The sequence below is a fragment of the Anser anser genome, assembly GCF_964211835.1.
Source record: "Anser anser genome assembly, chromosome: 7".
NCBI lineage: Eukaryota > Metazoa > Chordata > Aves > Anseriformes > Anatidae > Anser > Anser anser.
In genome coordinates, this window is record NC_139727.1 from 25,399,433 (window position 1) to 25,417,714 (window position 18,282).

Below are 18,282 nucleotides of genomic sequence, written 5' to 3' on the forward strand. Positions count from 1 at the left end.
AATTAATCAAGTAGTAAGCACCATCCTCACTCATAATAAGCACCTCATAAGACATATTCCACATTTCTGAAATCCAGGAGCATATCCATTATCTCCAAATTTCTTATAAGCAAGTTGACAAGGCTTTGGAAAAGAAATTATGATACTAACATTAGGAAGTTCATGCCATCATAAAGACAAAGCATTTAAAAGGCGAACAACCAGCATGTATTCAGTTCACAGTTGTCATTAATCTTTCATAAATGCATTTTCACAGCACTGTTTTGCAAATAAGAATTTAGTTACTAAGCTGTGTTTGGAAAACCTTATTTCAACTTTAATCAAGATACAGTCTCTATAAAATAAACTTTTATGCACTATTTGTATTCAGGTATAGCATTTCTAACAATTTTTCAGTTGATTGAAGCAAATGCAAATTTCTTCTAAGACTAAGGTATTGTTTAAATCTTAAACTACTAAAGATATAACTTAATTCTAAATTAAGCCTAAATTAAAGCGAGGCAAAGATTAAATGAAGTATACATGAACATTTAGATCAAAATATTTATGACTGTGTGTAATCTTGTTTTCTAAGTGTTCAGCACAGTTTTACAGTTCAATATCCAGGTCTGACACCTGTAATCCACCTACTCAGGTTCACTTGGATAGACTATTACCAAGATTAAATGTGTTTTCTTCTCAATGCTGTACACAGTTCAAAGTCCATTTGCTTCACTACATACAGTAAGTTGGCAATAACATTGTTTACTCTTTCTCATAATGCTAGAATGAGTAAAGAATTTGGGAGCATAAGGAAGTTTTATTTGATGTTACTCTACTAAACAACCAAATGATCATTTTTGCTAACAGCACATCATACCTCTTCTGGAGCATTTTCTACCAGTGTTTTTGAGTCTGTGGCAGGTTGGTTAATGACAACATTTGCAACTTTTCTTCTCTTTTCTTCTGGTTCCCCATCAGTGCTGTCATTGCTGAGAAGGAACAAATACAAGTTTATGAACAGAAAGTATGCTTTAGGGGAAACAATTACTTCTACAACTGAAGTCTCAGATACAATAAAAAGTGCGACAAGAACGCAAAATAAAGAAGTTTAACACCTTCTGAAACACGCACAATAGGTACAAAGTTGCAGGTAACAAAATTCAGTGTGGAGGCAAATTGTCAATCTTTTTCAGCCATTTCAAAGAAATACAGCAATTCTTAAATAAAACCAAGGAGAAATATTTTTGTTTACTGCTCATTATGAATACAGCAGGTCCAATAATGTGTCACTAAATTACCGTGATGAAGAACATACCATACATAGGAAAGTTATATCTATAATTTTTCATTATCATCTTCATAATTCTCCCATTTTCATGAATTATTCTCAAGACATATTTACTAATAGGGACAAAACAGAAGTTTTTAACTGTACCATTGCATTATTCCAAGACTCCTCTACAGCCAGATTCTTAATAGAGTCTACTGGGAATGAGTACAACAGTTGCGTTTTACCATCAACACGATTACCACGTAAAATATTAAGAGGCAAAGACCGTAGGAAGTTTTTCAACAGATAAATCAAATTACAATTCAAGCCTGACTGAAAAAAGAGCAAAACAGTTCACTCTTATACCTCTTCTCATTAGCTTCTACTGCATCTCTGGATCTTTGCTTTGCAAACAGCTTAGCCATTCTTTTGGCTTTATTCTTTTGTCTGCTGCTCATACCAGCTCGAAATTCTGAGTCAATTAACTCAGCAGCCTGAAGAGTCTGAAAGAGAAGTCATCCATTGTCAGCAATTCTTACAACAGAGGTCCTGAAAAATCCCCAAACCCACATTGTGTTCAACCTCCCCAGCTCTCCATTATTCGAAACTCAGAGCAGCAGTTTGACATGAAATAATACTAATGTGGAACTATGATGCTTAAGAGTTCAGGAAGCCAAAGCATACCATGTCAGACGTTGATTATCATATTTAAAAATAAAAAAAATTATAACTGCAGAAGCTGAAATAAAGCAAACCCACTGTATTATTCCTTGCAGTCAAACAGCCCGAGGTTTTACCTACAGGTTGTTTGTTTACTAGTGAAACTGAAGAAGGAGAATAGTCCAGATCTTCATCATTGAACAGATCTTCAGTGTTCATCCCAATTGCAGCACCCATATCTAAGCCAAGCTTCTTCTGTAACAGTTTCCTCTGCCGTGCTATCCGCTCTTTAGGATCAATTTCACCTTTAAAAAGTTTTTTAAAAAGGCAGACGTGTCAAGATTTCCAGACAGATCTATTAGTGAAGTCTTGCACAATGAAATAACATAACACCAAAAGTCACAGAATTAAATTCTATTTAGATAATACATAAATAAAATCTTTCAAACCCATTCATAATTCCTAGGAAGACCTTTTTGTTGTGGAAAATACAGAACTACCTTAAAGTATATTTTTAAACAGAAAGTAGCTGCCATGAAATTCATTAATTACACTTGGTCTACAAAAGAAAAAATAATGAAAAACTTTTTTTAATAGGAAAGTGCACTTTGAAAGGAGAGAACTAACACTTAAATTAATCCAGCAACTGATTCAAGAACTAGTGCTTTGTTAATCACCACATGCATCCCTGTGGGATCTGGTAAGGTTTAAGGTTGATTTATATATTTTTTTTTAAAAAACTTTTTGTTCTCCAAACGTTTGTCTTCCGTTGGGAAACAGAGATCTAAGAAATAAAAACCACCAGTAAAACCCTCAAATAACATTCAATCCAATATTCTGTATTAAGTTAGGCTGAATCGGAACCTGTTTTCTAAAGAAACATTCTTCCTTGCCACATGTGCAGGACCAAGGTATCTCCTCTCCTTCTGCCCAAACTGCCAATTGCAAGGCAGACTGATGCGTAAGGATGATTTTCCTAGGGTGCTGTACTCTGTCAATAAACTAATCCTCAAGCTTCATGTGCCAAGTGAGGCTCATTTAGAAAGTTAAAAGAAACTACCTTAAGAATGTTCTGTAAACAAATACCTGAATTACTTAACACCTAGATTTTGGGGGTATTCACATTTATATTAAAAATAACAGACAAATTCAGTGCCTGTCTAAAATAAACCTGCCAAGTAAGTTTGCTACATATAAACCCAAACTTGTTTCTCAACAGGTGGGGTTTCATTAGAAATGAAATTTGTAGAAGACCTTATTAACCTAGCATAAAAGATGGCAAACAACAAAATACTAGTGAAGCTTAAAAAAAAAAAAAAACAGAATATGCCGTAAGTGTCAGGAGCCATGGGTTCTGTTCCTCCCTGATCTTTTCTGTATGCTGCACAGGGAATAAGTGAATCAGGGCTATGCAGCCAGAGTGGATTCTTATCTATAGCACCATTTCATTTGGTGGAGGAACTGAAAGATGGACTGGAAGCAGAGCAGAGAAGTACAGTAACAACTACACATACATATATGTATGTATATCTTATAGATAAAAATAATTCTATGCCACTTTACAGATGTAAACCAACTCCGCTAAAAAGTTGCAGAAAGATGTCAGGCAAGTCACTTGAAACAAAAGGTATCATCACACCTGTGATGCATGCATATTCTACCTTGCTTACAGGAGACCAAAGTTACAAGTAAACTGACTAAAAAGCAGCAACAACATTTCTAAGAGAAACGGTAAGTTAACTGATACTAGGTAACTCTGGCTTGATATCCCATGCTCATTGCAGAAAAAGATTATTCTGCCCCTTTTCCACTAGCAGACTGTAAACGCTGATGTCTGTATAGCATTCAAATGCCCCAACAATATACTCTATAGGAAGGCCTGCATTATGCTACGAACACAGATAGTGGCCACTGGATGGAAGAAAACAAAGCAGTAACTATTTCCTTCTGTACAACAATTGAGCAGAAGTCCTCTAAAGACTTGGAAATTAACAGCTCTTAAGTATCTTAACACGCACTGAAGGTTTTAAATATTTGACCTTCTGACCTTAACAGTTTTATCCCAGTATTTTTCATGCACTCTCTATATTTGAAACCCTCCTGCTTTTCAGTAAGACACATCCTACTAGCTATATTGGGAACATTGTTTTAATGAAGACCAAGTGGTCATAGTTCCTGCATGTCAAAAAAAAAGATTATTCAAAAATTCTACAATAGCCTTTAACACCACTTTTCCTGTCCCACTCCTTCAGGTATCCACTCTCCTCCCAACATGCACAATAATTCAAATGAAAGAAAATACAAACACACACACACACCCCCTACAAAAACCCTCTAATTCAAGAAAGGTAATACAAACCAGTTACGCTGGGGCATATTTTCTTCCTTTTATTTCCCATGGTTTCTCAGGATGCTAGGATGACTAGACTTTTAATAGAGACACCATATACTTCTTCAAACCAGTAAGTTCTCTAGTTCACAAGTAAAATATAAAAGACATACCTGATTTATCATCCTGGACTTCAAATTCTGCACCAGCAGATCCAAGAAGAGATGCTCCGTGTTTTAACAACCGACATATATCAAATCTATCAAAGCGCAACCGATCTGTTGAGGGTGAATCTTCCATAGGACTTTCTGATCCTGGTTCTAAACAAACATTGAAAATAATATGAAGGAAAATGTGATGAAAATGTTGTTCAAAGTTTTGGCAGAAATAAGAGTGGTGTAGAGGAAGAAATAATTTCACTCCCCCAAAGAATCATCAGGCACACAGGATTTTGACTCGTAAAATGTAAAGACTCCATTTCATGAAGAAAAAAACTTCTCATATTTTTCCCTTTATAAATTTATCTTTTTAAAACTTGGGACACTGATGCAGTACTGGGTCTTCTCTGCACACGGATGGCCACCTTGCAGTTTGAGCTGCACGTTGTTCACAAATAGTTCAACTGTAAGTATCATGCCAACACTGCACCGTCTGACCAACAGCAAGGCAACCCTGATACGGGGAGCTGGGGAGTAGTCCAGCTGCAGGTACAATGCAGTTCCATGCTGATACAGCAGAGAGCTGTTCCTCACAAGGTGTCTTATCATTTCTTGGTTGTGAATTCACTTCCAAAGTATTCCCTCCCCCCAACACTTGAAGATTAGTGTGTCTTGTGGCTCCTAGTCATGCACAGCTTAGTGTCCAAAAAAAATGGCCCATGCCTACATAACCCAGTACACTCACATCCTGAATTACAGCCAGCACTACAAATACCATTGTTACCTACAAGAAACACAGCATTTAGTTTACTGGTTCACCCCACACTTATTTATCAAAGTTTGTTCATTTACAGTAGAATGAGTCCAACTGCATACAGATCGCTGTACAAAATGAGTAATGCCTACGTTTCTTCAGACCTGAAGAAGTTAACATTTCATTATACATATACATGGTAGATTCTATAAATAAAGCTATTAAGTACACAGATAAATATGGTTCGCTGAGAAAGACTCAGCATAGCTCCTGAAAAAAGCCCTCTCATCAACATCCTTAAAGAGCTTCATCAAGTGGATAGAGGGGATCTACTGGACATAACAGCCATTCAAAAGCTTTTGGCAAGGTTTCATACTAAAAATCGAAGGAACCAATTTACTACAGTTGGGGAAAACATCCTCATGCAGACTGAAAGCTGATTAAAGCTGGTTAAAGACAGATAAAAGCCATGGGTTCCTTCAGAGATCAATGTTGGAACAAATTCTATTTGTCTTTACAATGGAAGGGAGATTTCACTGTGCACTCTTCTCCCAGCATGTACGTGACACTAAGCTCTTTCCAGTAACCCAGTGTTACACTGGCACTAAGAAATCCAGGAAGGACTCTCAGAGCAGTGATGGGCAACAAGATAGACTGCAAAGTTAAGAACCTAAGCCATGACTAAACAACACTGAATTCAGAACTGGGAGTAAACAGTCAATAAAGATTTTGGAGGCACTACAGTCAGTTTCTGTATTCACCAGCTTACTGGGCAGTTACAGAACAGCCAACTAAGTACTGGCTATCATCAGGAAGAACACTGAAAACATGATGCAACACAACATTTTGCCACTAACTGTACATAACAGTACTCCAGGGATGCAAGTATACCATGTGCAGCTTTGTGCATCTAAAGGAGGACATAAGAATAAGAAAAGCACTGATAAGGACAAATAAAGTTATCCAAAAGACAGAGCAGCTGTCTTGTGAGGAGAGACTAAAGAGGTTGCAACTCTTCAAGCTGAAGAGGAGAAACCTGTTGGAGGGGTGCAAATATGATGAAGGTTTACAAAAATCATAAAGGCAGTGGGTAAGGCAGATGCGGCAAATTCTGCAGTAAAGGAATCAGGAGGCACTGAATGGAACTAGTATGAGATCACCTCAAAAGTGCTTTGTTGATTTTAACCACTTGCTAAATTTCTGGAACCTAAGTCACAGAAGGTTGTGAAGGTAGACAGTATCAGCAGGTTCAAAATAGGTTTAGAAAAAATCATGGACAATAAGTTCATAAGTACACTATAAAAGCAGCTGTAACATCCCTAATGCAACAGTTCCAGATGCAAAGTGAGCACAAACAGAACAGACTGCAGCAAGTCACCATTTCCCCTCTTTCAGAAAGGTGCTTTAAGCATGGGAACAGAAAAGATGGGAGTCTGTAAAATATCATGACAAACTTGTCTGGTTAAAGTTTTGCTGTTTCACTAGTTATTATTCATCTTAATTATACAGAGTAAAGCATTCTGAGGGTACAGAGCTGAAGCATGGGAATCCTAGAAGAAGCAAAGGTCAGACACCGTGTTGTAACTGAGTATGAACATCTCAAGCCAAAGAGGTTTACTACAGTCCATGCATATAAAAAAAGGGCAGGCTCATTTTAAACAGAATGGCACAGCTGCCTCAAGAAGTCTTGTATCACAGACAGTTTGCATCAGATATACAATGAACTCTACATAATTCATTTAAGAAGCACCTTGTTTTGATCTTGGAGTTGGATTCCACTCGGGCACATTTTTCACTATTGCTTCAACAGCCTGGCCAGCTGCAATACGGGTATCCCAATTCGTACTTCTTAAATACACTAACACCTTTAAAGAAAGATTAACAAATAAATTAAGATTTGTTTAAGATGTACTTTTAGAACACCCATCAGTTGTTATGTTCTATATAACACACTTTCACTGCTATGGATCAAGACAAGATTCAAAATAACAAAAGCAAAGGCCAAGAAAACAAACCAAGGAGCAATGAGCAACCCTCTCTGTATCATTCATACTTGCCGTAGCCAGACGTTAATATTAACTTGTAAGTTACATTTAGTTCCATCAGCCAATCTCACCCTTGCTTTATAAGATGTAGACTGTTTTCTCCAGGTACCAAACAAGGCTTGAAACTTCTTTAGCTTTCAAAAAGGAAGTGTTCAAAAATAGAGACTAAAACTTTATCCAAGAAGAGGGCCAACATGGGTCACTTGCAACAACATAACATAACGCTCATCTAATTTACCACTGTGCCTCAAATCTGGAAAAACTATTTATTGCACTGAAAGTGGTTTGATATTCATGATTCCTTGGCCACTCTGTTGATGCCACTCTGTTGATACCATGTGGTGAGAGCACCTGTTCATTAAGAGCAGAACTGAGTTCACTCAGCCATCTCCAGCTGTCAGATACAGAACTATTTTTGGTGTTTTTACTGGCCTTGGACAGGTTGCAGTCTCAAGCTAATGCAAACCTATTTCTATTTTCCAGCCTTTTTAAAGACATGCAGCTTCCTATATTATCCTGTATCACACAAGTAACAGTCTTTATAGGCAGGAACAGAAATTTTAAAATGTAGTAGAGATTCTCTTCATAGCAGAAAATCTGAATGCACAGCAAATGCTGAATACCTATACTGAACACAAAGTGAAACCTGACCTATGCAACCATCTCAGGGGCTAACAAAACAGCATGCTTAAGAACCAGTCTCCTTTTTCTTCAGTGTCCTTTTTTCAGAGAGCTCCACAGGAATACTATATTTTTGCTGCTTCTACCCACAGAAACCACACCCCAGAAAACTCGTTCTGTTCTCACCAATAAAGTGCTGATAGCAAGCTCAGAAAAACCCCAAGATGCTTACTTTAGATAAGAGATTGTTCAGTTCATGAGGATGCAGCTTCACTACTTCCCCAAGTTGCTGTGCAGCTGCTTTTCTTGTTACTGGTGTTGTACCGGTGTCCAGTAAAATAAAGAGACGATCAAGCCTAAATGATTGACAAAAAACAAAAAAGTTAAGCTATTCATAGTTCAGCTGGCCATTTCTATTTATATTCCCCCAGATTTTCCAGTTTATCTAATGCAAATAGAAATGTTTGCCTGCAGATTGTCAACTGACAGGCTGACAAACCTATTTTCCTAATAGTAAGCGGACTTGTTCTAAAAGCACATGCAACCCGGTAAGCAGAAAAAATAATTTTAGTTCTAAAAATTATTGAAGTTACAAGAGGAAAATGAAATAGGTTCCTTCCTTCTTCTGAGAAGATTTTCAATCTTGAAAAACAAGTATTGTTAGGTTGTAAATGATCTTCAACAAATTCTATCAGATAAAGAAAGCAATGAGCTCCATTATTCATAATGTGAATTATTTATTTTGAAGACCTATGATCTGTAGTGTCAAACTCTGCTTTTCCAGGATACCAGAAATTTTTACTTTTCACTTATTTTCCCCCAACTACCTGGAATACACAAGACCAAACCAGTTGTTGTATTTACAGCTTCAAAATATTCTGATGCTTCTGGCCCTCCCACAAAACACAAGAATTTAAGCAGCAGATCTGTTTTCACACTAACCCTGCATTAGTGAAAAACACTCCAAACATCTATTTTCACAACAGTTAATATTTCTCGTTTAGAGTTATAGAATGAGAAAGTTGCCACAAAAACAAAAAAGGCATTTGAAATATAATATAGTTAGTCTATCTAGATAATCAGACCAATGAAGAAAGTGACAAGCGTTCATTACTCCCTCCACTGTAAGTGGCAAAGTCAGAATTCTCTTTACAGGGTGCCCAGTTTGTCCACGAGGTATTGGGCAGTACGTGCTCCCTGCTGAATGCAAGTCTAGATTCTGCATAGTGCAATCAGAATCGTCCCTTCTAGCCTCAAAGCTAATCATAAAAATGCAGTTCCAAGTATCACAACCATACAGAGCTGCAATTTACAAAGCAGTGAAGCTCACCTAGATCAGCCTCACAAAATAAGGATCCGGGCAACCTGACAACTCCCCTTCCTTGAACATATACCCAGGGTGGTTTCAGCAAATACAGGGAAAGGATGAGTATCCGGCACTCTAGGCTGTTGCTACTAATTACATTTCAACAGAACTGCCTTGAACATTATTTCCAATACTTAAAAACCCCTCTGTACCATCACTACATATTGTATTTTCTTTCATACACTTAACCTGCGCTTATTCCTGAGAATTTTTATAATTTGATGCACAGCAGAGCCCTGCTACAGAATGAGGGCAAAAACATCACATAAATGCAACAGTTTCAGACCAGAGATACGAAGTAGATATCCATTAAATAAAAAGTATTTTCTAACTGAAAGTATTTCAAGTCATTTTAGTATTTTAAGCACACTTGGGGTATTTGCCAGCTTTGACATAATTCTCTTCCTTCTACTATAATAGGTGAGCCCATTTCAATTTCTGTAGATAAAACTGAAGTTCCAATTGCTATGATTTACTAGTTAGCAAGTTGTTTTAACGTTACATAAAAGAAAAACCCAAACATTTCTAATCTAGCAGTTTTGTGCAAGTAGACAGTCAAAGAGGAAAAGAAAAGCTTTAGATATCTAAGTCTTCTGAATCACTGGTAGTACGCTAGTCAAGAATAACAACACGTCCTTAGGAACTTAGCTATTTACTAGTATTTTTTCTTTAATACATTTGACAGCAATAACACAACCTGACTTACAACACTCAGTATTATTCACTGCAAAATGCACTGCCTTGCAGAGGAACCACAGCTTGCTTGCTCTCTCATTCTTAAACTCACCCAGTTTGGTCTTTGTCTCTCCATGAAACTTTGGTGTTCCATACTCAAGCGGTTTGCCAGTTAGTGCCACCCACTCCTTTAACTATCAAAGTATCTTTTTTTCATCGCCAAGTTCAAGCAGAATGCGCAACTTAGACCACTTCCTCCGCTAGAACTCTTCATGTGACAAAACAGGAGGAAACTGCTATGACAGCCTACCCTCAGAAAGACCCAAGTTTAATTCCAATCTCAGTTACAAAATTAGACATTCACTCTTAAACCACACAAGTTTTGTGGCAGCATTACCTACCTGTTTTTAACAGCAGTAGGCTTGGTTTGTAATCTGTGATCTTAAAATTTAATGTGCTTAATTCACACACAAATGCAGAATAAAACAACAAAAAAAATATCTCTCTACTGTCTCACATCCCTATAGGAAGATTTCAAGCCCAGCAAAATAAAATAGAATTGGTAAATACAGCTAACTATGTCTAACTCCTAGTGATGCCAGTCATTCTTTCTTGCCCTCCCCCAAGTTTCCCTGACATGCAATTCCCAAACAGTTAGTATTTTGGGATTATTAAGATTCTTAAGTTAATTATGCTTTGGTGCTGCTGCAGCAGAATCCAGCACAGCCTGCACTCTCCTACTCTAGCTGAAAGAGCACCATTGGGAAAGTTGACACTGATCAGCAGCTCTAGTTTTTTAAATTAAAATTTGCATTCTTTGTTTCATTAAGAATTAAAAAAAACCTAAAACTTCTAAATGAATTAAATCTGAGGACCTGCAGACAAGCTTTTCATTCTCAGAGCAAACTGTCTCTAAACTTGTTTTTACAATCAAAAAGAACTAAAAGAGTTCTGTAATGAAACGTGGTTCTGCCTCTCATGCCAAACAGGGCTACAAGCATAGCACAGCATGGCTTACCCCTTTTACAAATGTAATGACGTCAGAATCAATACAGTAGAGTGAAATACTCTACAATACAGATGCAACTTTTAATTTAAAAGAGTTCAACCCAGGCTATATGAAAGTAGCTCTAAGCATATGGAAGTCACACGCTGACAACTACATCTCATCAACAGGACAGCAATCATATGTGAACTCATGCTACATGAGCTCACTACAAAACACTATTTTTTCCACAAGTTTGATACTTTTCTCCTCTTACTTGAGAAATTTGAGATTTTCTAATCAGTGCTTTCAGTATCAGCAAGACAACTTGGAACAGCAATTCGAAGACATTACAAACAGTAGTACATTCAAATTAAGTATTTTTTTCTTCTAAGAAATACCACAAGCTTTTACACTGACACAGAGTTCATTAAATGTTTCTGACACAAAGACGTTGATTCAGGTGCTTACAAGCAAGCATCTAGTAGCAGTTGAGACACTTCAGGATGAGTCATGCACACGGGGCGGCAGACGTGGCTCAGGATATAGGAGACCCTTGTCATTCTCAAGTGGCAAGGATCCTTTACACCATCTAAGTTGGCACCAGACACCTAGATTGGGCAAGAGAATCCTCCCCAGACAAATACTCCAACTCATCAAAAGTAGAACATTTCATTACAGTGCACTAGTTTTGATAAGACTAAAGGTCTTTAGTCTTAGTCAGGCTAAACTTCTGACTTCCAGGATGGGAACTGACGGAGAGAAATACTCAATAAGCAGTAGGTCTGCGATCAACTGAACAGCCACCCCACATTGGACGTGATTCTTCCCTCCTGACTGCTACCACTCAAATGGCTTATTGAAAAATCAAAAAAAAAAAAAGTCAGTTCTTAGAAGAAGACTGTAGGCAAGAAAAACAGTAAATCTAATTTTCATTGCTGTTCACCAGAACTGCAAGGTTGGCTGGGATTAGAGAGATTTCCCCTTTATCAACACTGTCATGCAGAACGATTACACATGCAGGCTTAGTTCAGTTAACTACATGGGCGTTTGTGAACAGAAGTACACCGAAACTTTATTACTGACCCCCAATCAGTAAACATAACAAGCATTTTGCTCTTCCAATGTTATTACTGCAGCAAGGACTACAAACAAAAAATGGCAATGGACAAACACGAGACCAAGTACTTTCAGAAGAACCACCACAACCAACTCAGAGGCACCCTCCGGGTAGCACGGTCAGTCCACGTTCTAGTTGCTGCTTTCTGAAGAGTTTTGCATAGTCTGCATTAACCTAAGTTACACATAACTGTACCCAGGCACAGCAGGCAAACGGTGCAAACCGCTGACCTCTGCTATTCTCCACGTTAATTTTCAGTTCTTTGCTGCCTGAAGGTACGTCTCCAAACACAGGGGTGCTCTCCATTTGAAGGGATACTTGGCCTAATATTTAAAGTGAGCCTTATGGCACTGCTCTGGGAGTTGCACAACATGAATTTGAAAGCCCATCAGCTACAGAGGTATTAGAAAGCTAATAGAGGGACAGTTAATGACCAGGTCAAGATACAGAGGTTATTAACATTATCTCAAAAATGTTTCCAAAAGACGCCGTGCACAGCTTAATTGTGTAAGGGTTATGATCACCGCAGTGTAAGCGGTCTGACCGGATAGGGTCCTCACAGCACCTCAGATGGGGAAACTTCTCATTTGTTGACCTCAGATGAGTTTAGGCTTGAAACAGACAGCAAACCGATCACTGCTGCCAATGAAGTGATCACTTTGGGCTCCACATCTGTCTGGGCCTGTATGCCAGGGCACAGACACTGACAGTACAGCTGCTGGTACAGAACAGCTCGCATCTATCCCAGCAGTCCTCCAACCCATTAAAGTTGTGTGACCCTACAAAAACCCTCATGGGGTGGTCCTAGCAACGTTCTAACTTAGAGCTCTTTGCAAGACCTCAAGTTGGCACCCATCAGAAGGAAAGAGACTCTTACACATTTATACTATAAATCACGTTTCAGGACCCAGAAATTTCTTAGCACAGAAATAGCTCAGAAACAGAAAACTTCACCAGACTAAAATTTAGACTTGACAGGGGTTGACACTCACTGTGAAGTTCAACCTAAGTTCTAATGTAGATGCCTTAGTTTTTCTTGTTGACCTAATAAACCTTTGTTCAGTTTTCCATCATTCGGCCCCAGCTTGGCCAGCCTCACAGCTCATAAAAACTTAACCCCTTGTTAAAAGGGCATATAAAACATTAAATAAGCGAGAAAACAACTTTCCAATATACAGCCAGCAAAAGAGAGAAAATAATCATCAGATTTCAGAATAAAAATTGGGAGGATATACATCAAGAATGAATTGAAAGGTGCGAGACTGTGGAGTAAATGGTTTTGAAGGTGGGGCTGTGGATAAGACAAATCCTCATTTCCTACATAGCAGTGAAAGTGACAGCTCGAATGAAACGAGGGCTCCATCACCACTGGTGACAGTATTACATACTGCACACACAGGCCAACCAAATGCTAAAATTAGTAGTACTCCTTAGGGAATGCATATTTCATATCTTATACGAGTTGCAGTGTTAGGCTATACAAGCTTTATTTCACAGAATGGTTGAGGTGGGAAGGGACCTCCGGAGATCTCCTGGTCCAAATCCCCTGCCATTCAGGACCACTTAGAGCAGCTTGCACAGGATGGCATTCAGGCAGGCTTTGAGCATCTCCAGAGAAGGAGACTCCGCAGCCTCTGGGGCAGCCTGTTCCAGTGCTCTGTCACCCGCACAGTAAAGAAGTCCTTTCTTGTATTTGTTAACTATTATATATGTATCTACCTAAATGCAATACATATGACCACTTGCATTACAAAAACAGTGAGAAAACAGCACTGGAAATTAGAGAGCCGCACAAAGATGCACTAATGCAACACAACAAGCGCATTGCCAAGTGATAGAGAGAACGCCTTGGCAAGCACTCCAGTTTTGGCTGCTGGGATGGGTTAGAGTCCTTATCAGTGTGCAATCCTTGGTTTCGACTTTCATGTCAGTCTGTTAGGTGTCTGAGAAATTTTACAGCTCTATCTCATTTGGGCAGCAGCGCACATGCTACTGCAGGGACACTCCCTCCCACTTGTTGCAGCCGGGAAGGCAGCTCCCCTGCCGGGGTCTTTCTGTCAGCCTCCATCAATGGGAGAAGAGGTACCCTATTCCCCCTGGGCTTTTTGGCCACAACTCTGGCAATTGCACTGGTTAGTGTATCTGCTTGATGAGTAGCAGGGGAGTGGGTATGATGCAGACTACAAGAGCTTGTGAAAGACAAAATACAGTAGTTATACTCCCTTAAGTAGGAGCGAAAACATGCTTCTTGGTCAGGCTAAACTCTTGCTTTCCATGCATAAAGTAATGGCTTCAAATGATCTAGAAGGTAAATTCTTTCTCTAGAAAAGTTTGTGGTAAACCCAAAAGAACATTTCTAATAGGTGCATAGGGCCATAACAAAAGTTCTTGATAATTTTGGCATTTTCTAAGAACTTTGGCCCCCTAACAATGCAACATCAAACCTAAAATTTTAGATAAATAATGATATCACCCAGTGCAGCCCTTTGTTATTGGGTAGTCACTACCCTATACTTCAAAAGCCAAGGGCAACGTATGAGACCCACTTATTTTCCAGGGGCTTTACTAGCACAGCCTTCTGACATGATTTTTTTTCTTTTAAATTGAAAACTCAGTTTCCATTCTATACTCTTCCAGTTATATAGCAATCCAAGCAAATGAAGACAGTGAAAACTCTAGAAACCAGTATTAAAATCATACGGACCAAATGCAGAATAGCTTGCAACAGCAGCCAGCTGTTACACTCCCCCATACTTGCTTAGAAATGTCTTGAAGTTATCTTGAAGGGGCTGTCTTTAAGAAGGTACAGGTAAACTTATTTCAGGGTAAACTTAAGGACATGCCTATTAAAACCAAATTGTTCACCCTTAATGCATCTTACCAGCTTCATGCATTTTCTCACTGTATTTTAAAAACTCTTTGTCCCCCCTCACGCTGTGAAGGCCCTCAAAAAAACATGAGAAAGCCACTGGCAGCAGCCTTGGTGTTGGAATGATGATGATACATGAGCTGCCTTTAAACACATGACAGAAATTGAAAAGACCTTTATATTGGATATTGAAAGGCACCATCAACACTTCATCATCTACTGAAACTCAATCACTGAGTAATCTATGATTGTTGTTCTTCTCCATAAATTGGCAGTTACTTTTTCACCGAAAGTAACTCTAAAGGTTATAAGTGAGGTATTGTGTTTATTCATGTAAACTTCATAGGAATGAAGGTGAAGCAAAACTTTTCAGTTCCTTTTTTTCCTTCTCAGTTCCACCGTCAAGAATTTTCATTATTTTTATTAGTTATGCAAATATGATGCTACTTCACATACACTTTAAGACCAGAAACAGGACAGAATGCCTATGCAAATTAGCTTGCGTGTTCACAGAAAGAACGTCAACCTTCCCACCCCCCTATACCTCCTTCTGGGGAGGCTGGTGTTTGGTAGGTTAGTAGTTTAGTCTTCTCAGCATGGAACTACCAAGGAGATGAGCATATATAAAAAGTCATTCTGCAACTTCTTTTGGTATGAGGTGTCCACTACTCTGCTTTTAGGTGCATTTTCTAGCGTATTATCACCGAATTGTTACATAGGAGTATGTGTATAGTCCATATAACAGCAGAATGACACAAAACTAACAGTTACATATAACAGATTAAAGTGTCAGAATCCATTTTGTCAATGAATTAGAAGTGATGCTTTAATTATCTTTAAGATGACCTTATTAATAGCAGAACTGCAAATTCGTGATCTAGTTTTTTGAGGTATTTCAAAGCATTCCCTCTATTTGTTTAGATCACTCTGATCAGAGTAGTTTTAAGAAAGGTTTCCAATTCACTGAACAGCAAAAACTAAACTTCACTGGGAGAAAAAACACTCGATAATTTGTTTTGAGAATGTAAAAAAAAAACCACAACCCACATACCTCCAAAACTTTTTTTTTTTAATAAGGTTCCAATACAGACTTAATGCTAGTGAAGGTTTTTTTTTTTTTAATATCAAAGTTTGGTATACCCTCCGTAAAGCCTATGGTCCTTGAAGAAAGATTAATTTGAATCAATTTCTCCCTCACTCCCCACAGTTGTATAGTTTGAATCACTCAGCAGTGAAAGATGATGATGTTCCTTTAAATATATAAAAAGGTAACTATCTTAGAGGAAAAATTCCTATCTCTACATTTAAATGGAACTAGTAGAAAAACTGGAACAACCACACCTTCTACAGTAACATAGGTATGTGCTATACTACAAATAATTGTCCTGAACACTTGTAAGTCTGAAAAGAAAGGATCTTAGGAACTCAATGCTCTGAAATAAAAGGTAAAGACAAGATTTCTTGAATATACCAAAAGCAATATTGACACTATAGTATCAGTGGTCAAGCTGTTGAAAGGTTCATTTGTCAAGAGCTGCTATGTAACTTCAAAGGGATATGGATGGGTTTTGCTCTATCTATCAAAAAACATGTCTGAAGCCAAATTTGCACAACACCACACCTGCTAATTACAGAGAAACTTAGGAGTTCTCCAGGAACAGCCAAGGCGTTACAGCATTCCAAAATATTAATTCTTTTATGTGATTTACATGTGGAATTGAAACAATTCTATACCAACTCACAAGTATCACAGCACTTTTTATTAAAGCTCAATTCCTTATGTTCAACTTGTGTCACAATTTGGTCTTAAAACCAGACACTGAAGCAATGCATCACATGACCTTATTAACACATCGACTTTTTGTGCTTCACAGTGAGGCTTAGGAATGAACCTTAGCCAAAACAGAAATTTGTCTTCATATCAGCTACCAGACCAAACAGGTGTTATCTAACTCCTTGCAGAGAGCACTACTGCTTTTCACTAAAGCAGTGTAGTTTTACAGGAATACGGAAACACTTAACTCGATTTGACACTGATCTTTACAGTAGGCACGGCCTCAGTATACAAACTTTTCAGTTCTATCTTAACTCTCCAGTTAAGCCCCATATCGCTCATACGTCAGCACAATTATTTAAGCAGACTGCCCCACATCTAATGAAATTAGAATATTACTCTATTTTACACAACTTCTTACAGTATTATTTTAAAGTACATAGTAGTCTTGTTACAGCAATCTCTCACTGCTTTCAGGTCCTTATGGACAGCATTAGGAGCAGATCCTAACATATACAGGCTCATAAGAAGTATGAGTAGAATAACATAAAGGGATATTTTGAAGAAACTACTAAGCTCAAACTAACATACCCCTACAAGAAGTCTCAAAAAGTACACTGCTACTGTACATTTTAATTTATAATGGCCTTGAATTCCAAGGGTGCACACCTTCACTCTGCTACACAGAACTGTAAGCTTCACATATAGCTTCAGAAATGGAATTTGTTTTTGTTACAGTGTATCTGAAGAACAGAGATTCCACCAGCATGTGACTTGAGGCTAATCTATCACAAGGTTAACTTGGTTTTATGGTTTCTCTTCAACTATTCTGTAGGGAAGCCTAACATACCCATTTCACACACAAAATAAAGATGGCAGGAATTTGAGCTCAGCATTTTTTAATAGAACAGCTCTATTAAGACCTACTTCTGTATCAGTGAATAACTTCAAACACTGGCACACCCGGGCGCACATGTGTGTAAGCAGATACTACCCAACATCTTGAGGCAGAGCCAGAGCAGACTAATCACTTTTCTCCACGGAAACCTGTTTTATTTCTGTTACTTTACAACCAGGGGCTCGGAAAGGCTAAACAGTTTCTCCCCGGTTTTTGCGGCTCGGTATCATAAACCCCCACTGTTTTAGCTCGATGAAGCCAACAAAACCAAGGCGGCGCGTTCAAGAGGCCGCCCGAGGCGCCCCGTGCGGAGCCCCAGGGGGCTGAGCGAGGGAGAAGGAAGGAAGGGGGCTCCCCTGCGGGCCGGGCCCGGGAGGGGAACCCAAACCCGGGAGCCCGCTGCCACCCCCGGGCCCGGCGAGGCGGAGGAGCCGCAGCGAGGCCTGGGCGGGCTGCCGGGCCCAGCGGGGAAACGGGGCAGCGCTCCCCACTCCCCCCCACCCCCCCCAGCCAGGCCGCACAGAGGCCCGGAGCCCCCGCCCGTTCCCTCCCGTCCCCTACCGACCTGGAGACGGCCATGGCCGCCCGGCGCGGGGCCCGGCGGGCGCAGGGAGGAGGGCGCGGGGCCTAGCTCGGGCCTCTCGGGCGCCGCACCCGGCCTCGGCCCCGCCGGCGATCGGCGGGCGGCGGCTGAGCGCGGCTGCGGGCGGCAGCGGTCGGGGTCTCGCTCCCCCCCGGGGCGGCGGCGGCGGCGCGGGCGGCGGCGGTTCGCGACC

General features: G+C 39.4%; 1 protein-coding gene across 1 annotated transcript in view; it reads right to left on the minus strand.

Annotated features, from left to right (window-relative positions):
- BTAF1 (B-TFIID TATA-box binding protein associated factor 1) overlaps positions 1-18,235 on the minus strand; it is a 48,155-nt gene extending 29,920 nt beyond the window's left edge. The window contains exons 1-7 of the mRNA XM_083843990.1: positions 18,072-18,235; positions 8,052-8,175; positions 6,904-7,018; positions 4,415-4,561; positions 2,054-2,217; positions 1,619-1,755; positions 860-971 (exon numbers count right to left, since the gene is read on the minus strand). Of these exons, the coding sequence (XP_083700116.1) occupies positions 860-971; positions 1,619-1,755; positions 2,054-2,217; positions 4,415-4,561; positions 6,904-7,018; positions 8,052-8,175; positions 18,072-18,085 (813 nt within the window). The 5' untranslated portion in view covers positions 18,086-18,235. The remainder of the gene's footprint in view (positions 1-859; positions 972-1,618; positions 1,756-2,053; positions 2,218-4,414; positions 4,562-6,903; positions 7,019-8,051; positions 8,176-18,071) is intronic.
- Positions 18,236-18,282: the final 47 nt, after the last annotated feature.